Below are 22,876 nucleotides of genomic sequence, written 5' to 3'. Positions count from 1 at the left end.
ATTTGCTGATTATATTGCCTTGCAGTATCATGAATAGACTACAGATTATTAAAAAAAACCCCACAACAACAAAACCCACAAAAACAAACAAAACCCCAAAACCAAACATGAACAAAAAGCCCCCCCCAAACCAAATCCCAAACAAAGAAAAAATCCTAAAACAACTGCTATTCATAAAAAACATTCCATTTTATAATGCTGGAGAGAATTGGAGCAGCCTTGTGGGCTTGGAAGACACACAGAGAGTGTCCAGATTACTGAACTTCTCTGAGGTGGATATAACTTTCCTTCTTACACTAGTGAGCTCTTACTGGAAAGAGGTTTAAGTGTGAATAAATGACAGTAGCTACCAGAAGGTAGCTTGTTTACCTGGATTCAAAGAACAGAAAGCAAATTGAGAACAACTTAATACCAAACACTTTATTACTTACGCTTGTTATTTACAGTATTTACATATTGCACGTTCGCTGGAATGTTTTATACATTTATATAAAGTAAATTAATGGCAGCTTGTGTTTGTGTACAAAATCCATGCTCCACTGTCCCAAAAAGTATGTCTACTTGGAATTACGTTCCTGTTTGTCATGCAGTTTGTACTCCCAGGGTACAATGTGACCCCAATGCAAGTCTGTTTTAACCAAACTTTTAAAAAAATTGCATAAGCATGAAGGGTGTCAAGTGACCACAACTACCGTGGAGCAGATCTTTAGTAGTTCTAGATATACAAACAAACATTCCTTAAAATTTTAGAATTAAGCAATAGAACATCAATTTTCTTGGTGAAATATTTGTGTTTACATAATTTTTGGCAGCATTACACATCAATTGTAAAGTGTGTTTTTAAGTACAGAGCATTAAGTACTACTGGCAGTTATGCTACTGTAAAGAATGTCAATCTGCAAACTTGATGGCATACAAAATGCATGTTAAAAGAATTATGGGAAGTAGTCTGTCAATCTGCAAAAATAAATCTCTTGTTCACAATGGAATTTGCTAAAAGGTAGTAAGTTCTATTTCCCTGTTGGTTTCCAAGGCACTTCTCTTGGTTCTTGGTGTTTCTTGTCATGGTAATAACATCTGGTGGATTAAAAGAAAGAAGAAAATTGCCTTTCACTATTTTTATATTCACATAGATGTGTTTCAAAATGTGTTTATCATGCTGAAAATAATAAATAAAACTGGAGAATTCCATAATAACTTTTGAAAGATCCAGTAGCACATTTCTGATTTAGCTCAGTTTGTATCAGCCTGACTGTTAAATTAATGCTTTGTTAATCGAGGCGGAAATTTTGGAAAGCATCCCTTTTTGTGGTGTTTCATTTTAGGTAGACAGATTAGGAAAATCTAGTTCTACCTTTCAAAAAGTGCTCATAGTTAAGTCTGGCCTGTTCTAATGACTGCAGCTGTGAAGTCAAAAATCGAATAAACCTCAGGAATAGCATTAACAGATTACAAAATTCTGTCTAGATGCCTTGGTGTCAGTCAGTTGTTGCTAGGATCTCGGAAGGATTTGATGTATCATTGGGCCCATTTGTGAAGAAACTTGGAATCATATAAACAAGAAACAAATAGAAGTAACTTTACGAGATTTGGTCATATAAATATAGCTCCTGGAACATGCAAACACTGAGGCAGCACAAACTGAGCAGGAGCTGCACTGGTTCAATTTGCTGGTGGTTCTAGTAACTCTTCCAAGAATAGTTTCTTGGAATGAAATCAAAACCATTTCTATGATACTGATATCAAAATCACTGATACAAAATGACAGGTTTCCACGTTGCATATGTATGTATATTGTCTATACTCTAGAAATGTTGATTCAGAGGTTGAGCAGTGAAGGTTTTCAGACCCCTGTTCCCCCACACCTTTAAACCATGCTAAGAAAATGTTGTGTAACTGAGTATACATATCTAGAAGTCCATCCTCTCTCCAGTAACTTCTGAGTTTGTTTTCTGCAACCAGATTTTCTAGATGGATGACCACTGAATGCTACAAGTCTGTCCACCCAGTTTCATGTCCTTCTAAGCCTGTTATTGTTCTTTTTTAGAAGTAAAAAATGTATGTCTTCTTAATCTACACAGTCAAAAGCCATTGCTCTTACATGCAAACAGATTCAGTTGAAGCTTGTGTGTCTCACAGCTGTCAAAAGTCCTTGTGGGAGATAAAAACCAGTGGTACTCTGATGCTAGAGTTCTGCTGATGACATTTTTCACAGTTAAAGCTTTCATATTGTCTGTCTGAACGTAGGTAGCTCTCCTTCCCATGATCAGCGCGAAGTCTCTGATACTTTGAGTTTCTCTACATATTCTACTGCTTAAGTATAATTCATAATAGAATCATTTGGATGCAAAGTCAGTTGGTCTTGACATAATCCATTGGAAATCAAGCTATTGGTGCATACAGAAATACTTGTTAGTAGTATTTAAACATTTACTTTGCAATTTTTGAAAGCTGTTAGGAAATGTAATAATGTTACAGAACAGCTTAATGTAATTTATGGGTTTCCTCTGGCTTTGCAGATAGGACAATGACTTTTTTTTTCCCATCAGTAGAAGCTGATGTAAATTTTTCTTGTCTTGCACTGTCATCTAGCTTATTTTCTGTATGTATGGTCCTCCTGTACCCTATTTAGGCTGGGATGTTTAAAAGTGATGTTTAAAAAGAAATTAACATGCTTTTGGTTTGATCAGTGTGTGGTACAACTGACAAGTTAAACACTGAAAATGTAATAAATAATTTTTTCATTACTAGTGGGAATATGCAGCTCACTGAGGGTGAAAAACACTGGATAGGATGCTTATACAGACCTGCTTTTGTATGGGTATCTGATCAAAAGCTCTGGATCTTAGATTCCCAGTGCTCAGGTAACTTACAGTTTTCTCAACCCCTGGCATTTTCAGAGACCCTCGAAAAGGCCTCAGATTTTTAGCATTGATAAATCTGCTGTACTTTCTTTTAATTTTTTATTTCACATCATATGGATCAGTCTAGGAAAATCAGACTGGAATTTAGCTGAAGAGTGATAGGTAGCCTTAGTGGAGTTCCTGAACACGATTTGACTACAGCCTCTGTTGAGAACATAGGTAACAATTCCTTTCCCCTCTTTAACTCAATTTTTAGTTCTCCTTTGCTAATACAAGGAAAAATAAACACAAAAGCCCCCAACCAAACCAACCAACCAAACCATGCAATTGTTCCAATTTTAAAAGCACAAATGAAAGCTAGTGTAAAGGCATATTACAGCTTTCCAGATTTGTTTCTGGTTATTATCTGTGCATGATTATAAACTCTGTAAGAAAAAGCTAATCTGTATGAGAAGAGTTTAGTGGTTTTAAGATCAATACAAATCTTAAAATACTGTGCCAGTAGGATTTTGTAGCAGAACTTCCATGTGCTTACATCAAAAAATTCTTTCCCGAAGTGTGCGCACCCAGGTGGAAGTCTGTGATGTAATCAGAGAGATCCACGCACTGAACACGATAAAGCTTCTAATGTTCCATCTGGTGTTAGCCACAGACATCCCATAGTAAGCAAAACTACAAATTGCTGCTTAATAAACTTGGACTATGCCACACTAGTAACTTACACTGGCTGCCTATTTAATGCAAAGCAGTAGTTCTGATAAAAGTCTTCAGTTAGTTACCTTGGAAACTACTTCCTGGCGCCAGACACAGAGGTGACTGAACATGCCCTGAGAAGCTGTATGTGATGGATCAAGCTGTACATTCTAGAAAAAGAGGGTCTGCCTTCACTGAATAATACGCAACTCCCTCATCTTAATTTTGCCTTCACTTCTATGAAAGCGTGTTACATTTCTTGAATGCACTCGATGTTACTCTGAATAAGAAACAGTGTAAGAGAGAGAGCAATCTGTTGTTTCCATTGTAACAAAACACTTGAAGCCAAATTTAAGTACCCAAATGTTAACTTGGTTTAAGAACAGTTTGAAAAATGGTGTATAGGAATGGGATATTCAGTGGGGTACTCTAGTTTTCATGTATATGAAGTTTCTAACTTTAACTTGTATTTTCAGCATTTTTCATATACATTACTAGTATGGACAATACATCTTGAGGAGTTTACACAGATTTTTCTGAGTTCCAAAGGAAATTTCAGTTATCAGTGGGCTTTAGCTTATTAGGAATTTTATAAAGAATCTTAGACCTTCGTATGTACAAATATTAATTTTTTGTATCTGCTTCTTAAGGAAGGAAGCAACTAATAGATCTTTTCATACCCTTTTTATAGTATATAAAACCTCACTTTCTCTGCTTAGCCCGAGATTCCTACTACTTACACCAGTCTTGTATTTATTAGTGCAAAAGTGTTTGTCATTAGTTTTACTTTGTTTATTTGAAATAACTGTAGATGCTTTAAAAAAGGTAAAAAACCCCATAAAACTTGTCCGTGTAGAAATTAGAAGAAATCCTCAAAACAGAAGGATGTAATAATATCTGATTAATGCAATCTTTAGTTTTTGAACTAGTACTCACGGTACAGGGAGGTTTTCAACATATATTATGAGATCAGTATTGGGCTCTAGCAAAGACTTAAAGAACAGCTAATGGAAAAGGGAGGGCACCAACAATAACACCTGCAGTTTTCAAACAAAAGCAGTAAAATCTGTATGACTGTAGCCAAAGTGGCTGTGACAGATGCTGTCAAAGGGGACAGATTTTCAGAGTCATCGCCGTCTGTCACAGGAAATACTCAAGATCTGAACTGGGAACTTTATTTAGGTGAAGACTTCAGGAATTTTGTTCCTGGTATTTCTTACCTACTGCAGATATGGACAACATTACAGTTGTGGGATGTATCTGCATAGGGTGGAGCAAAGCAACCATGGAATATGGGAAATCCTAGGACGCTGACTGAAGAACAGAACACGAAACAGCATCAAGGACAGGACTTAGCATAGCTGTGTTGACTACAAGAAGGGGTTACAGAATAAAATTAATCAGAAATGATGCTGGTGGCAGCCAAGGAATATGGCCTGGGTTGCTGATTGGAAAAAAAAAAAAAGGACTACTGAGTGATGTGGTAATATAAATCTGTTGCTCTGGCTTCACTCATGCAATCTCAACAGTTTGAAGGGCTGTTACTGGGTCCCTGCATTGTTCCTATCTGTGGGACAGGCAGAATGGGAACGTACACTAAAAACCAAGAGAAGATGGAGCCCAGTTACATATGTGTAGGGTAAATGAGAAAAAGTGAAGGCTCCATAAGACATGCTGTACTACAAACACATGGGCCCACTCAGGTATGTGTTGTGACAGTCACAGATGTCCAATTCCTGTTTTCACATCTTATTTTCTTGTTTGATCTTAGCTCAGAGTTTCAATGTCTCGTGTGATAGTCCAAAATGCATTTAGTGTAGAAAGGAAAACAAATCTATTTTTTTTCCTTTAACTTGATCTCTAAACATGGATAGATGTCCACAGATCTGAAAAATCCACCAAAACTACCAGTTTGCCAGTAATAGTCCATCTGTAGCCCAGCCCACTTAAAAGCCTCCAATGAAATGAAAATCAGATAATGAGCAAAACAGGAAACCTAATTTGCTTCACACAAATTGAACTGATGCAGTAGAAAAGCTTTGAGGAGAAAAGATGATTAATCTTATGGAGACATTTATGAATCTCAAAGCATATGTGGTAGAGAATAGTCTGTCTTTCTACTAACAGAGGTTGCTTAACAATTCTACCACTACTGATCTGTGTCTGTGTGGAGAATAACAGCAGTGGAGTTGCTATTGACATTGCAACATGCCTGTTAGTTGAGCAAAGGTGTTTTTTGAGAGATGGACAATTTTAAATAGACTCCCAGCTTGAGATGTGAATTACTTTAGTTCCTGTTCCTTCATATTACAAGTTTATGTTTACATGACAGGATGTTAAGATACAGATAAAACTTTCTAAAGAAAGGGAGAAAAGAATTTCCTACTCTAATGTATCCGCTTATTGATAATAATATTGACCTATTTGCAAAGTTAAAGAAATTATATTTCATTTATCCACACTGGATAGAGAGGATGGCTAGTAGCAACCTTTTATGAAATAGAATACTCCATGATGTTTTCCTGCAGTCATCTTTTCTTTAGACTAAATAATCCCAATTCCTTTAACTGTTCTCTTAAACTTTTTCTAGGCCTTTGGTAATCCACACTGCTCTTCTTTGGACTCTTTTAAGAAGCACCCATATGTCTTCAAGTGTGGTGCCCTTAATTAAATACAGTATTCCAGAAACAGTGATTATTTCAGATGTTTCATAAACAATTATTTTATTTATAAATTCCAGTATGTTGTTTGACTTTTTTCAAGTGTGACATGGTTGACTTGTTTAGTTTGTGATCCAGTACAACCCCTATGTTTTTGACAAAACTATCTGTCTATTCACAAAATGCCATGGATTCTGGCATTCTGGTAATTCTGAAGCTAACTACTCCTACCTGACTTCATAATTCTGCTCTTTAAATTTTATCCTTGTTTTAAACTATTCAGCTTATTTTCTAAGATTATTTTTAATTCCAAGATTGTACTGTATCATGGTTGCTTCTCCTACACTACTCTAATCCTTAAATATAGTATTCTATCACCCAAGTTATTAATGAAAGTATTGAACAATATCACACCCATAATGAAGCTGTGAGACACTGCTTAATACATTTTCCCAGTTTTGACAGTGAAATGGTAATAACCTACTTGTGTATCTTTTTCCAGTCATTTTTACATTTATCTTGATTACATTTCCCTAGCTTGCTTCTGAGAATGCCATGCAAAACAATGTCAATGCTTTAAAAAAATAAACTAAAATGCTTAATATTTATTATTTTTTCTCACTGATTCTCTCCACCATAGAGTTAAAATATCTTGGTTTGACAGCATTCGTTAGTGACAAGTCCATATGGTCATTAGTCTGAGGTCACATTTTTGTCTCAGGTAAAGGCTGAGGACAGAATGTGACTTAGTTCTTTTCTATTCTTTTGTGACAGTTTCCTAAAAATAGGTCAGTTGGATGGCTTTTTATTTTGGTGCATGATGAAATTTCCCAAGTATTTGTGGGAAGTAGAGGTACATGTAGGCAAAAAAGGAGGGAATTAACCCATAGGCATGAGAGGTGAACAAAATGAAATCCCAGGAAATCCGAGTAGCTTGAAGTTAGTTTATCAATGCTACTAATAATACATTTTAATTGAATTACTATAAAAGCACCTGCAGCCTATCTACGTTTATAAAGCTTTCATGTGTATAGCTATGTATATATTAACTCAGACCAAAGAGTACACCATAGATGTACAGCTGCACACATAAAAGAGTGGCTGCTGCTCCTGATACAGGCAATTGTGTACTGAGTCAACTCTTGAAAAATAAGCCACAGCTGTAGAGTTTTGTTCTGTAACAACAAATCACTATCTGCTAACTGTATGCTGCTATAAATAATTCACAGATGATGCACATGGACTTTTATGTAATGACTTCCAGCAGGGGGTACCCTTTCCTTGATGCCAAAATTTGCCAGATTAAGCCAGTTACTTTAAGTTGTGTGAGAGGAGAATACCTTAGCTAAAGGACAGTTGTTATTATACGCCCATAAATTCTCATGTATGAAGCACAACATCCTCTGCTTTGCTATGCAGTGGAATGTCACTACTGCTAAGAAAAAGCTTACCTTTATCCTTCCATGCACATTGGGCTTACTGCCAACCGAGTAAGAAGCCTGGCACATCTTTTATAGTCTGTCATGAAAAAAGAGCATAAATAGATTACCAAAGTAACCAATTTTGCTTTTAAAAATCAACATTGATATCAGTGTCAAATTAGTATTGTAATAAAGTTTAATGAATACCTTAGTTTGCAACAGAATAAAAGTCAACTCCTTAGACTTAGAAATGCAGTGTGTAAAAACTGTAACTGAAAGCCATGTCTAATAGCACATTAACAGTACAACTGACTTTTGCATATGTTCCATCTGTAAACAAATAGCATGAATGTGCTTGGAGGCTCTCCAAGTGTTTGTATGTATGAAAATTTATATATCTGTGTCTGTGCTTACATGCAGGATCTAAACATGTGACTGTAGTATCTCCATACTAGAGGAAGAGTAAGTTGTGCTCATCCACCTTTGAAATCCAGCCCTCAACCACAAGGCTATCAACTTAAGTAATGCCATTCTCCAATAGATATTCTTCAAATTAGACAAATAACATCTAGTCATAGGAATGTCAAGTCCAGCCCAAGTATGTGACCACATCACAAACATTCATAACTGTATCACGTTTCATCTTAAAACTAGTAAAACTGTTTTTTCCGTAGTAGTCCTATTGTTAGTTGTTCATATTTTAGGTACCTTCTTCTTTTTGATGCATTTGTAATAAGGGACAGAACCAATGCAAAACTAAAAAAATAATCAAAAGGGTTTTTTCTTCATTAACATGACAAACTGAAAGCCAGTATTGTGAAAGCTGGTTATGGACAGACAGAAAAGTAAATTAATTTCCAGGTGTAAGTGCTATTACAGTGTACAAAGTACTAGAAAGTATGCCAACAAAATTCTTTTGTACTGGCTACCACCATGTTGCAGCCTCATAGATGCTTTTAATTTCTTTGTTGTTTAGCCTTTGAATTTCTACACAGAATGAACAGTATTATTTGAAGTCAGGATATTATCAAAAAGTAACATCATTCTGTGCATGAAGAATTAAAGTAGGCTGTCTATGTCATTTTCCTAGAAGAAAGTTACTTCAAAAGATGCTAGTCAGCCCAGTCCAGTAACTGATGTTGATTTTCGTTAGGCATTATTTCATTAATGAGTAACTACATCTAATGTTTCCTAGAGATGCAATGTTAACAATCTCTAACTCACAGCATAGTTATGCTATAATTGCCATTCATACAAATTACCCTCCATTATCCAGACATGATATTGGTGAGTATGTCACTTGTCAGAAGGAAAAGGCTAATTTAGACTTTATGACCAACTAGTTTATAGCTTCACAGCTTGGAGCTGTGCTGAGCCAAATGATGTTTGTATTGTGATCCTTATGAAAAAGGTAATATGACCATTTGCTTGTTCAAAACAGACAAGTTATGAACAACTTATATCTCCACCCATATAAACAGAATGTGATCTGGCTAGCTATCATCTATAAATCCCTATCTTTCCAAGGCATTCCTAATCTGAAGCCTTACAAACAGGGGAAAAGTCCACAATTCTTACCAAATATGCCTTTAAAGTATATTGGGCTAAAATATTTATTAATACTTGAAACTTGGAATCTGTAAGTCTTGTTTCTATTCCCAGCTCTGCTATTGACCCAACTGGTTGACCTCAGACAAGTAAAATAAAGTGTGCTTCCATTCTGAAAAGGCTGTACTAAAATAGCATCTGCTTACTCAACAGGTCCACCTCAGTATGAATCTAGAGTCACATCTACTGACTGATAAATGTCAGTGTTTGATTTGATTGTCTCTGTGCTGCCAACAGTGAAGAGATATCATAAACTGCATTTTCTTATTTGTGTCCATCAGCACTTTTTTTTTCCCTAAGCCTTAGGAAATTATATTTTTGTAATTCACGGAACACAAGTGTTGCAAAGATTCATTGTCAACATCACTGATAGATTGGTAGCTGAATAGTCAAAATAGAAAATATCTATAAAATATGTTCTAGATAAATAATCAATGAAAAGGAAATAATCCCACCGGGATTTCTGATCCTATATTGAATTTGCAGCACTAGAAAGTAAATATGAGATGTTTCTGAGAGGAGTCATGTTCCTGTGAAAAGCAAACACTTGATTTGGAACCCAGGAGACATATACTTCAGTACCTAAGGACACAGTGTTTACAGCCATTGTACACAATGTATTTTCAGTGAAAAGGTTTTGTTTCCATTTTCCTCTCTGTAATGCTGATGCTGTACTGTAATACTGTAAAGAATACTCAGTATATTTTAGAGCACTCAAAACTCTTCATTGCAAGGAATGAGTTCTGACATTGTATCAGTACTGGTACCTGACAGAGCTATTAAATTTGAGTTTCCTTTTGTTTTAGGGAAGTTTCTCGTTTTGTCACTTACATGCTGGGATGGTGCAGTCCCTTGTATTGTGATAAAGCCGATGAAAATGTTTACTACATTTTGGGCTAAAGTAGAGTGGACCTGAAATATAAAGAAATAATAAGTTATGAATTAGCACAGGTCACAGAAAGAGCAGTGCAGCTTACGGTATGTACTTGAAATGGTGGATACCAATGCAAAATTAAAACATACCTGTTAAATGCTTTAAGAACTTGTCTTTCATCCTCAGATCTCTAGGAACTATTTCTGTTGGACAGAAAAAAGAACAGTCACTCTGCTGCACTGGAACTCTGCTTGCCAAGCATAGTATGAGGGCAGGGAATATTCTGTCCAGCAAACATCACCACTATGTCTTGACAGGTACACAGAGGTCAAAAGCCCTTTGCATACAGCAGGCCACATTTCAAGCACTTGTTTTACATAGGAACCCCTGTAAAATGCTCTATGAAACACACGGTGATGATGAAACAATGTCCGTTAGATGTGTGGTCATTAATGATGATGGTTATTAACTAAGAGTCAGATTTTAGCTCTCTATGAATTATATTATCAAGTTGACCTAGATTTAAATTCTTCAAGAAATTTTAGTTCATGGTTGCTCAGAAATAGTGTATTACACTAGTGGTAAAGATCCAAAGATAAACTCAAGTTTGGGGTTGTGTCTTCTAATTCTCTTATGCAAATGTGTCCAGTATTCTATCACAGGTATGTTGGTACAAGCACTCTTCTGCTGTAATCATGGAACTGGATTGATCTACTTACAGGAATCTTTTTTTCCCTCCCCTTTAGCAGTAAATAAAATTCACAGGAAATGATTCCAAGCAAATTGCTCTCTTCTGGCTCCCTGTGTTTGTGGTTTACCGCCTTGCGTTTTCTGTTCAGCAGATGGCAAAATGAAACTGGTTTACTGAAATCCATTTTAGCCCTAACCCTCACTTGTGACTTCCTGATTTACAGCTATCTTTGATTGCTTTCCGTTACAAACTCTATGCTGATAGCTTAGTGCTGATTGTGTATGATACACTACATGGTGCTTTATTTATTTGACCATAAATGCCTGAGCAGCCTTTTTCACTCCCCTGGCACCTCTTATCAGATATAAAGTGAGAGAGCATTTCCATCCAGATCTGATTCACTTGTAAGGTTGGACACTTCTCGAAAGTCATTCTTCATTTACTTCTAACTTTAGTCAGTGTAAGTAAAATTGACCTTATCCTATTTGACCTAATTATGTCATGAAGAGCATTAAAAACACACATGCTTCACTCAGAAATTTCCCATGGGACCAACTCACTGGGAAAGTGATGCCAAAACTGAAATGAAAGACTCTTAACTAGTAGTTCCTTTTCAGAGTTGCTGGGAATAACTCCATTATAATAACAGAATGAAAAATCCTGCCTAGGAGTCAGTAACAACACTACCAACTAATCTGCTCCGAAGCAGGTTTATTAATCAAATAGATAACTGTTCAGCACAAGCCAGATGTTTCACACCAATATGCTGATGTAGGGTGACCAAAAACTATGCCCACGTTCCAAGGTGAGATTTAGAGTTGTGCAGATCAGGGTTCCCTGCTTAGTCTGGCCTCTTTGACTTTTTAACATGTATAAAACAAAATGTTCTCCCTGTGATGATCTTAAGCGGAACAAAATTGTCTTTGTACATTCATTAATCATCCAGATAGAGAAGCAACATTTTCATGACAACCACCAATAAATGCAAATCACAAGGATATTTGAATATGAATGAGAATGAAGAAAAGGTACAATGAAGTTTTATGAGATCAATAAAGACAAAATAAATAGCACACAAACAAAATGAAAGCCACGTTGGGAAAAGGTGAGTAGGCATTTGCTGGAAAATACTCAGTCACTTTCAGTAGGAGGGGTAAGATGAGCAGCAGTAATGCTGTAGGGGCTTGGGAGTGACAGGGAACAGTAAATTAGACATGGCAGCAGGAGAAGCCAAATCAATTTTCAACTAGATGCACAGAGGAACATCATGGAACTGAGCAGTAACTATCCGTCACTGTGTGACTGGTATGACTACTTCTGGACAGCTCATGCAACCTGAACATCTTACAAACCAACCTGGGCTTTCACTGGAGGTTAGAGAAGAGTCATTTAAATGAACAGAAGTATGACTGCAGGAGTTTCCCAGATTGGTCACAGCCTCTACAGTGGCAGAGGAGTACTGGTTCAGTTCCCTAGTATTTTAAAGGTGCTACCTCTGGAGTACAAAAGGAACAAACAAACAGGGCGAAAAGTTCAATGAAGCTGAGCTTCAGGAAAGACTTCTAGAAGTGGAGTCTTTAAGGACATACTATAGTCCTGCAGGGGAATTCTTGCTAGGGTCATTTCCAAGAAACACTTAAACCAAGCACATTATAATAAGTGGTAACCTTCCAGGAAAAAGAGCATTTTCATCCCTTGTTTCTTTGAGCTCATCTCATTTCAGTCTTTTCCCTTATTAATAGCTTTTGTTCAAAGCCACAGGAAGTTGGACTTTCAGTTGAGTACATTATCCAGAGCGTAAAAGACTCTCAGATGTGACTGGAGGTTTTCTATTCTGAATTTGCCATCTGTGTCTGTTTCTGATACCAAGGGGAACCTGCAGTATTTTGAGTGGTGAATTCTTGATATAAAATTAGTAACCTGATGTGCTGTCTCATTCACTAAGGCACTCTAGAGAAAAAGATCTCCTATGTCATGGACTGTGACTTACCAACTCTCTGCTCATCCTGGTATCCTCCATAGTCAGCCACTTCCCTTCGATCCAAGTTATAGTCATGCTTGGAGAAGTACTGCACCCCACTTTCCTTCTCCAGGTGGTACCTCTTCAGTTCCTGAATGATCTCCATGATCAGATTCAAGAGACTTTGCTTGTCCTTCAAATCTGTGGAGTCAGCTTTCTCTTTGCAATATCCTGCTGAGAGCATTAAGAGTACCAGCCCCAGCAGCCCAGGAGACCTCAGTCCACTCATTGCAGTCCGACCTGAAGAGTGCACGAGGGGATGAAGAGGAAGGATCTGCTGCTGTGGAAGGCCTCCTGTTTCACTGGAAGAGAAAATCGGGGGGTTGGGTCGAAGGTGGGGAGAGTCGTGGGGATGAAACAGGAAACATTACAGGAGGAGAGAGCGGAGACCACTCCGCAGGTTACACAAGGCAGGAGCGCAAACAGCTCCGACAGCCCCGCGCCGGACGGCGGGGGGCTGGCGGGGCGGAGCAGGGCGGAGGGTCCGCTGCTGCCCCCGCTGCCCGCTGCGCCCGCCCCGCGGGCAGAGCCGCCCCAGCGCCCGCCCGGCCTCCCGGAGCCGAGCCCCGCGGGAGGGCGGGTGCACAGCCTCGCAGCGGGGACGGGCTCGGTGCCCGGCAGGACCCCTCGCCCCGCGCCCGGCGAAGCAGATCGGCGTTCCGCCCCGCCTCTCCCCGCCCCGCCCGCGGCCACGGAGCGGAGCAGCGCGGGCGAGGGGCCACAACTTTCCCCGAAGTTTGTGCCGGAGAGCTGCGGCAGCTGCGCACCGAGCGGGTCCCCACCCTCGCTGCGGGGCTCGGCGCCCGGGCTGCGGGCAGGAGCGGCGGGACAGGCGGTGCGCGGCTGGGGGGCAGCCGTCCAGGCGCAGGGAGCGGCAGCGCCAGCGCCAGCCTCCCCTTTCTCTGTCCCTTTTCCCGGCTGGGGGAAGGAACGCGGGCGGCCGCGGGGAGCAGCCCGGAGCGGCGGCCAGCGGCATCCCCGGAGCCGCTCTCCTTCGGACGGCTGAGCGCCCCGCGCACACACCGCCCCGCACTCCGCGCCGCGGCTCTGCCCCGCCAACTCCGGCGGGGTCCGGCGGGGCCGCTCCCGCCCGCGGGCTGTCACCGGCCCCGCCGTACGCAGCGCTTCGGCCCCGCGGGGCGGGAGGGGTGCGGGCGTGGGGAGGGAAACGGAGGGGAAGGAGATTGCTGGCCCTCCCCGGCCGCTTTACCTGTCTCTCCGTCCCAGAAGCCGAGGTGTCTTCCCCCTGGGAGCCGCTCCCCGGACGGCAGCAGCCCGCGAGTGGTGGGGAGTCCAAGTATTCCGCGGCTGGCCCGCCCGCCCCCCTCCCGTCCCTGCGCTCCCGTTGTATCCACAAACTACTCCATCGCCGCCAGCCCCAGCGCAGCCGCTTATATAGGCTATAGGATGGACATGAGACGGCAGATAGTATCGACTTGGAAGTGGGTGGAAAACAATAAAAGTCCACTTGGCAACCTCGGGAGCGTCGCTGCTCGCACAAGCCCCCCCTTCCCGCCCTCTCTCCCCTCCCGCCCCGGTCCCCCCCGTCCCTCCCCCTGCTCGGCTCTCCCGAGCAGGGCTCAGTCACTCCTTCGCCTCTCTCCGACGTAAGGAGACGGTCCCAAGTGTGTGTGTGGAGTGGGAGGGGGCGGCGGCGGGAAGATGGGGACGGGGGGGGGCGCCTCGCCCGAGCCTTTAATTAGAAACGCGCTGAGGAGCCTCTGAAATATTGATGTTCCTGGCGCAGCTCCCGTCAGGCAGGTCCCCGGCCCGCGGCCGCAGCCCCGCGGGGGGCGGGCGGGGAAGCCTCCTGTTTACCGGGAACTCCAGGCCCGGCTGCGGCGGGGAAGGGGAGGTGTTGGGGCGGGGGCGAGCTGCCGGAGAAGGGGAAGGCTATTTCTGCTCGCGCCGGCCGGGAAGCCCGCGGAGAGGCGGCTGGAGCGGAGCTGAGTGGAAGGAGTGAACAGGCGTGCCGCCTCTCTCTCCCATTCTTGGCACGGGCGGTCCCGGGGGGCAAGGCTGCTTCCTGGGCTCCCGGCGCGGCGCTGCTTGGAAGCGCTCCCAGCGGGGCCGGGGGAGGAGGAGGAGAACGAAGGCACTGCCACCGGCGGGAGCGCCCTGTCCGCTCCCGCAGCCGCCGGCACCTCGGCAGAGGTGACAAGCAAGCGGCGAGCGCTGAGCCCGGTCCTGCGAGACCCCTCCCCAGAACACGCACACGCGACCGCCCTGCCCGCGGAGCCCCTCGGGGCGTGGTGGTGTGGGGGTGGGGGGGCTGAAACACGATCCGGTTGAACTTTCCCTGTTTACTTTGATTGTGTGGATAAACCTCTCCCTTGGCAGCCGAAACGGGCAAACGCGGAGCTGGACCGCGTGTTGGGCGCGCTTCCCAAGCCCCGGGAGGCGGCGGACGGGAGCGGGCGGCGCTCGGGGCTGGGGCCGCCCGCAGGTACCGCGCCGGTCCCCTCAGGCAGCGGCCACAGCGGCCCCCAGCGGCCCCAACCCGCGCGAGCGCTGCGCGGCCGCCAGGCGGCGCTGGGGGCCCCGCCGTGAGGGACGGACGGGCTGGGTCGGGAGGGACCCCAAAGACCGTCCAGTTCCAACCCCCCGCCGTGGGCAGGAACGCCTTCCGACAGAGCAGGTTGCTCCAAGCCCCGTCCAACTTGCCCTTGAACATTTCCAGAGACGGGGCATTCGCAACTTCGCCCACTGTATGAGTCTTAACTGCATGCAGTTGTGTTCCCCAACTGGTTTGTTATTTTTACCTGTATTAATCGATTTATCTTCAAAAACAGCATACAAATGGCACATATGTCTGTGACAGCATGGGCTGAGATTTTTGTAGTAACAGTGAAGGTACAAAACCATTAATAAAATACCTGGAAAAATACACACCACATGATGAAGAAAAAGACCCAGAGGCAAGACTGAGCAAGACAGCTTTGTCAAGAGTCCAGAATCCTACCTCCTCTTGGCTTCATGGTTTGTTTCCAGACAACTTAAGGCTCAGGGGAAAAAAGAAATTGAACAATCAGTTCAACAGTGAGAATGAATGTCCTATTGCATGACATAACTTGGTATGGCTGTATTTACATGTTAATCATTCCAAATATTGACACATTGGGGTCACCTATTGGGGACAGAGAAGATGGAAAACAAGCCAGGCAGTATACAGCCTGATATTCTGTTCCTAAGATTACATTTCAAGTAGTGCTTCACCTGAAGTTATCTCTTTGGGAAAAGGTAGATACAACTGCAGAACTGAAATAGGAATTCAACTAAACACCTGGACAGATTCTCCCCTTCCTTACAGCTACAATTTCCGTGTTGTTTTTGGTCACCATCCCATAAGGAAGGAGCAGCCTGTGTTTTGAGTACACACCAATTCAAGTCAGGAATGCGAGGCTGCGCCTTTCCTAGTATGTTAGATATACCCAGACATGCCTGTCATGTCTGGCACAGAGACCAACTATCAAGGAACGACTGGCAAATTGTTAAATAATGTAGCTTTCTTCCTTTTGAAGAGACATTGGACTTTATCAGAAACTGCACTAATCCCTCTTACAAGGTAATTCCACCATGAGTCCGGGAATGGGATAGCTGCAACTGGCCAAAGACACACCAAGGAAAAATTAACATTGTAAATAATTGAATTCCAATGCTCAGAAACATTCCATTTAAATTTACTAATACAGACGTAGACTCAAAGTACAATGAAGATGTTAACTGAGAGATGAGATAGATGAACAGTTGATTGTCTTTTTTTGCATGCAGAATCTGATGCAAGGGTTTATTCTGATTTGTTTACACTGAATTATACAAAGATATGTAATAACTCCCGTGTCTTCAATGGAGTTGATTGAAATTCCCACTGACAAGTTTAGGATGGTAATTTAATATTCCAATTTAATATTCCAACTTATTTTCTTAAGTATGTTTTCTTAGGGTTCCATCTGAGCTAACCATTTAGGTGATAACCACCTAAATGCTATCAAGTTCCTACTCTACAATATATTGCCAAAACTGCAATCCTCAAGCCTTCCACGCACCCCTGGTGTGACTCTTGAGGTTTCTAAAGTGAATAGGTGCACAGTTTGCCATGACCACGCACAGGTTCTTGGACTTCTTCCCTGGATACCGGGAAGTGCCTGGCTTTTGTCAATGCTTAGCAGCCAGGGTGGTGAAGAAAGCATTCTTCCAGGATTTACAAGATGAAAGTTTTAATCTCTTCAGGCAGAGATGAAAGATGAACACACCTTCCCTGCCAGGATGAAAACCTGTTTGCTTTCCTTGAAAGAAGATGGAGAGGGAGATATGAAATTCAGTCCCAAAAAGCAACATGTACCTGGGAGAGCAGACCACTAGAGGTACTGCTATGCAATTAGTATTTTGGCTTGTCCCAGAGGGGTAGTTTTAATTTAAAGCTGGTATTATTCTTTTTGTCTTATTTTTACAGGACATCAAGTTAGTTAACCCTTCCGCAATCAAAATCTATACATAGATAGATCTATAATGTTATTAAAAATGCCCTATCTTTAAAGTAAACTTCATGGTCCTCAGATTAAGGACCTTGTGAAATAAGCATACACAAATGTGAAGAGCAAATGCAATATTTGGTGGATAGTTTTAACCAGTGCATTACTATTTTACTGTTCCATGTTCCCTTGGTCATTACGAAACAGAGGCACTACATTTGGGATTTGGAACAATTGCCGGGCAGAATTTCTAACTTTGTTAAATAACACACATTAGCCACTGTTTTCACCAATTCCATTCTAGTATGCCATGCTAAGTCAGTAAAGGAAAGATATCTTGACTTCTTTTACTTACATGGTGTACATGAAAACAAGAAAATGTGTTCTCTTTGGTTCTGTCGTCTAAGACTGGTGAAATTTTCATGCTAAGAGCCCTACAGTTTCAAGCATGCTCTTGTTTCAGCTGATTATAACAGACATAAGGGTTCCTATCTATATTTAATAAAAGCAAGTGCAACATTTTCTGAAGTGATTGCAGAGCAGAGCTGATTGTCTAAATCAGGCTCATAACCAATATATGAACTGAGTGTATGCTGAGGAGAAAATTCCAATGGACATTCGTATGACTAGGCTAAAAAATGCTTCTTGCATTGCTCTTTATTGACCTCAAATCTCAAAAAATATTTTGAAATACATTTTTTTTCCTTGAACATCACATCAGCTTACAGAAGTCTTGGTTTAAAAACCAGAATTTTCACAAAAGAAAAGCAGTATTTAGTCTTCAAGTTGCACATCAATCCTAGTAGAGGTTAATATGATGGAATGAGATGGGGATGGTAATTCTCTTGGGTGGAGTGGGTATCAGTTGGTTGACGTGGCAATTGGACTTACAAAGTGTTGACCGCACACATGGAATCTGCATGTGTGATACTTAATTTTAAAGTCTATATTGAAAGATATATACACTCATCTATCAGATGATACTTTCCAAAATCTCTGCTCCAAGTTATAAAAATGCAGAATATGTTTTCAGTATAATGTATTGTACATAAGTATGAAATAATATTTATGCACCTGGCTCGGTCCTTTCTGTGAGCCTCCAGCTCTCAGAGGCAATGCCCAGTGACAGCTGCTGGGGAGAGTAAAGATGAGGCGTTAAGAATTCCTGCAGCACTGAAATCAGCCAGAGAACATATATAACTAGAACAAAAACTTCAACAGATGTTAAGGGTATTAGAGCCAATTGAGCATTTTAAGGGCTTTCCCCACTTCCTACCTGATTCAAATGCCAACAAGATTAAAATCCCATTAACCATCACTGCAACCAAAACTGAAGAACTTTGATAGAGTTCCCAAATGTTTCATCAGAATTACAACCAGGGCCAGCTTGATGTTTGGTAGTAAGTTAAAAAAAGAAACTACAACAAAAATTCCCAGCAAGATTTTTGGCTAGAACTTTTCTCTTCCTGTAAATTCAAAAGTAAAAACAGTTCTGAGTTGGCCAGTGCTTCAGTTATTGAGCCAGTTTCAAGAGTATGTTCATTCATCTTTGCAGTGCTGCACCAGTGCAACAGTGCTGCACCAATGCAAAACTCCTGTGGAAATCTTACTGAACCAGCAGGAGGAAATTTAAGTCTTAATATTATAGTCTCACTTTTTTAGTTGCTTTTCATGATCTTCAGAGTACCCCCTGAAATCTCCAGAGATCACTTCTCTAAATTACTCCATATTTAGGTTTTGAGAGATACTTTCTTTTGCACAGTAAAGATAAATGTCTCGGTGAAGCAAATCAAACCTCTCTTAACTGTAGATTATTGCCTACAGGAAGATGCAAACATAGACCAGACCTTGAAGTTTTAAGCAGGTAAGGGAGGGTGGGGAGTTAATGTCATTCTAAGAAACTACTGTCCAGGCCATAAGCAGCTCTATAACTACTGTGCAGCACTGAGCCTACTGCATATGGGTTCACTGTTGACTCCTATATGTTCACTTAGAGTTATATAGCTGTAGCCACAGAAACTCCTCCCACATCAAATCAAGATTACAAGTAAAAGCCCTAGTTGATGTCTCATCAGATGATGGAATGCGTTACATTTTCTCGCCTACTCTGATCTTTCTGTGCCAAAGGAAAGAGAATGGCTTCAGCATACATAAGAACTCAGTAGTTTTAGAGGCAGAGTAGCTTTGTCTTTCATCCCAGCCATGTTTCTTATCTTGAGGAGACAAGTGGATCACATGTGTTTTTTAGAGCCATGTTTTGATAGTGTACTCTAAATTTGAGAATGTTATCTTACATTGTGTTTACACCACTTAAAAAATTTATGCTGAAAAACAAGTGCCATCTCAGGCAACATACGGATATCCCATATGACTCACTATCAGCATCTGAATGCTAAGCACAAGCATCAAGAACTTTAAAAAGCAAAGGAACTTCTTTCCTTCTATGGGTCATCAGTAGGCAGGCCCACTGCTCATTTAGTGAGCAGACCCTGTGACTCCCCCAGTGGAGAGATGGATGATGTTTCACAGACCAGATGTAGAGCAGGCCTGTTGGCCAGATTGTATTCCAGAGACCCCTCATAGGCAAGTATCCCCTTTGGAAGATCATGTGCCTACCAAAGCTGCTAAGGAAGAGAGGGGAGTAAATCTCCTTGTAGGAAGCTCTCTTTCAGGCCATAAGCAGTTCGACAGCTACTATGTGGCACTGAGCCCCCTACACATGCGTTTACTGTTGCCCATGGGTTCTCTCCTTCCAGAGACCAGCATTTCAGTCCCAAACTGCACCCAGGCAGCCTCCTCATGACCAGCTTCATAATGAGATAAGCTGCTATCCACAGTAAAGGAAGCAAGTTTATTTAACAGCAACAGAAGACTACTAAGATCTGTCTATAGATTTCAGAGTTCAACTTTTAGCTTTTCTTGATTCTGCACTTGAAGTGATACAAAGCTATGAAAATGCAGAATATACTTTCAATATAATGTATTGTGCATTGACTAGGCCAGGACTGTGAATGTTGTCTCTTCTTGTATGGAAATTGTGCTGTTCTTTACAGGAGAGAAAACATCATAGGTCAGCTGAACTGCGGGAAGTCCAGGACCTGGTATACACAGGATACATCTGCAGAAGTAAATATAATGCGGTCAAGAGCACGGATAAAGTCTGTGGCACTTAAGCCAGCTGGCACAGGATAGGCCACATCCATTCTGTCCATCCTTCTTACTGCCAGTGAGAGGACAGCCTTACGCAAACTACTCATTAGGAACACTTTCTGGGCTGCCTGGCTTCCCAACAGTACACAGGAATCGATCAGGAGAGTTGTCACAGACTAACCATGTGCCAGGGACTGCCCTAACAATTTAGCAGTATGGATGGTTGGGTTCCAGTGCCAGGAAACCTCCCTGGCAGTGTTCAGGTTCCTCTTATGGGCACAACCTGTGGGTCCCACCCATGTTGCAAGGGGTAGAGGCAAAAGCTTTGGAACTACTACTGGTTGGTAGAACTGCCAGGAGCTTATTTTGCAGCACAACCTGAATGGGAATAAAATAAGCATCAGAGTCTCGGAACTGCAACAGCTTCAAAAAGCAGCTTCAGAACTTGAAATCAGCTTAAAAAAATAGTTCCATCTTTATGGTCAGGCAGCTGTACACAGCTTCCACTGGAGGCAGCAAAGAATCAGTGCAAATTGGGCAGAATCACAGTGAAATCAACATAGTTACACAACAGAATAAAAAGGGACTTTTATTCCCCTCAGGTCTATTGTCTTTATAAAAGCAAGATCTTTTAGACCTTGTATGGCAATGGGCCAAATTTGTTAATATGTTTAGTTTTTCTCCTAAAGAAAAGAAAAGGTTAAAAAATAATTTTATATGACCTTTACAAGCTGGTCTTTCTCCTAAGACAGAAAATGACTTTGTCTCACTTTACATTATTTTTAACAAGCTATAACCTACTTACTGACTGTTTTGCTATTGTGACTGCTCTCTTCTGCCTCTTTCCTGACCTGATTTTCTTGTGCAGTTTTATTTTTATATATGATTTACAATTTTATTATTATTATTTATATTTAATATGATTTATATATTATATCCAATTTATAATTGTTTATGATTTTATTATTGTATACAATTTCAGTTACTTATCTATTTTTTAATGGAGAAATTTTCACACGTAGCAGAATAATACCATTTTGAGACCGATCAAAAAGTTTGATTCATTTCAGGGATTATTATTATTATTATTAACTTCATTTTTTATCTTATTCTAAGCTAAAATGCCAAGTGTGTTCAAGTTTGTCTCAGAGCATGAAGGCCAAATGGTTTTGAAACTGGAAACTAACATGGATTTGACATTTGTCACAAAGTGGGACCAATCTTCAATTTTTATGTTTTTTTTTATTGTTAGTGTTGAAGGTTCATATTAAAAAAATCACATTATAAAAGTCTTTTCTACGATTTTCACTCTATTTAGCAAACTTGGCTAAACAAACAAAAAACCAACAGATATAGGTATGAGAAGACCTTATGTTTTTAACCTATTTGGTTAAAAAAAATGATAAAAATCAAATTGACGATTCACTGTTTATGTCATTCATCTAAACTTTACTTTGAGCTCAGCCTGAATAACAGAAGCAGTGCAATTGCTTTTGCATTTTCCACTTGGCATACTCATCTGGGCAAGTCTTCTTGCATTTTGTGACAAATACCACAAGGGAAAGGTTTCTGTCTGAAAATGTTAATTTCCAATTAAAATATTCAAGATTTTAACCAAAAGGTTATTTCTCTAATATGCAAATTTTGTAAAATGTTGTTCTGATATATCAAGAATTTGTCTCTGTGTTGCCCAATGCAGCTGTGAGGTCTGCAATTATTCTACTTGAAAACATGTAATTCAGAGAAAAGAAAAAAACCCTTGTTTCAGATGGAGCTATATATCACCTTTTCTTTGTTCATTCCTCTCACCTTAGAGAAGTAAGAGAATAATGCTCAAAGGAAAAGGGTTCTGATCATAGTAATAATGATTAGAAGCTAGATGAAATCTGGAAATTTCATTCTCTGAAAAAGTCCAACATTTCAAAATATCTTACTTTTGATTTGAGGCAATCTTATGAACAAATAAAAAATCCGTCAAAGATATTGACAATGGAAAATAAATATTAAAAGAATTTCAGGAAATCAGAGTACTGTATAATTTTTCCAAAATTAAACAGTGCATACAGCTTATTCGGAAGTGGGAGCGTTCTTGAGACTTCCCCACAACTAGGACCAGCACAAGGAACATGTGGAACAGGATGCCTAGCAAATCAAGTCTTGAAGATGTTTCCACAGTCTTTAAAGCTTGAATCTAGATTTCCCAAGGCTGCTGTGTTCTTGGCTCTATAATGTTCTGCAACTCCTGATTGTGCCAAGAAACTTGATCTTGAGACTGGCTGTTTAATCTGTTAAGTCCCCAGCTGCCTGACTCTGAAACAATCTGTTTGTTGCAACCTACTAGGAAGAGGCATTTGTAATTCGTCAGAGGTTGATGGAAAGTAAAATATTTCTGCAGAACTTTAACAAAGGAATGTCCCTCTAAT

At 40.9% G+C, this 22,876-nt stretch overlaps 1 protein-coding gene across 2 annotated transcripts; it reads right to left on the bottom strand.

The window, feature by feature from the left end:
• Nucleotides 1–935: 935 nt before the first annotated feature.
• Nucleotides 936–15,538, bottom strand: ALKAL2 (ALK and LTK ligand 2). 2 transcript variants are annotated; one of them, XM_051778153.1, is made up of 6 exons: nt 15,139–15,538; nt 12,802–13,133; nt 10,270–10,323; nt 10,078–10,158; nt 7,669–7,735; nt 936–1,077 (listed from the first exon to the last, which is right to left on the bottom strand). In XM_051778153.1, the coding sequence occupies exons 2-5, from the start codon at nt 13,058–13,060 to the stop codon at nt 7,671–7,673; spliced, it is 459 nt and encodes a 152-aa protein (XP_051634113.1). In that variant the 5' UTR covers nt 13,061–13,133; nt 15,139–15,538; the 3' UTR covers nt 936–1,077; nt 7,669–7,670. The 2 variants fall into 2 exon arrangements, with proteins under 2 accessions (XP_051634113.1, XP_051634114.1); XM_051778154.1 differs by lacking the exon at nt 15,139–15,538 and adding an exon at nt 14,042–14,314.
• Between the last annotated feature and the right edge of the window lie 7,338 nt (nt 15,539–22,876).

The sequence above is a fragment of the Manacus candei genome, unplaced genomic scaffold (assembly GCF_025592945.1).
Source record: "Manacus candei isolate 608988 ecotype Guabito, Panama unplaced genomic scaffold, ASM2559294v1 h1tg000011l, whole genome shotgun sequence".
NCBI lineage: Eukaryota > Metazoa > Chordata > Aves > Passeriformes > Pipridae > Manacus > Manacus candei.
The sequence above is the reverse complement of the archived record's forward strand: the minus strand, read 5'-3'. Positions and strand labels throughout refer to the sequence as shown.

Bases quoted from the DNA above. Each gene is read 5' to 3' on its own strand.
- ALKAL2 (XM_051778153.1), bottom strand. From the start codon at position 13,060: ATGAGTGGACTGAGGTCTCCTGGGCTGCTGGGGCTGGTACTCTTAATG. The intron at 10,324-12,801 runs GTAAGTCACAGT...TCTGTCCAACAG, and splicing joins CCAGGATGAGCAGAGAGTTG to AAATAGTTCCTAGAGATCTG. The intron at 10,159-10,269 runs GTATGTTTTAAT...TTTATATTTCAG, and splicing joins GTTCTTAAAGCATTTAACAG to GTCCACTCTACTTTAGCCCA.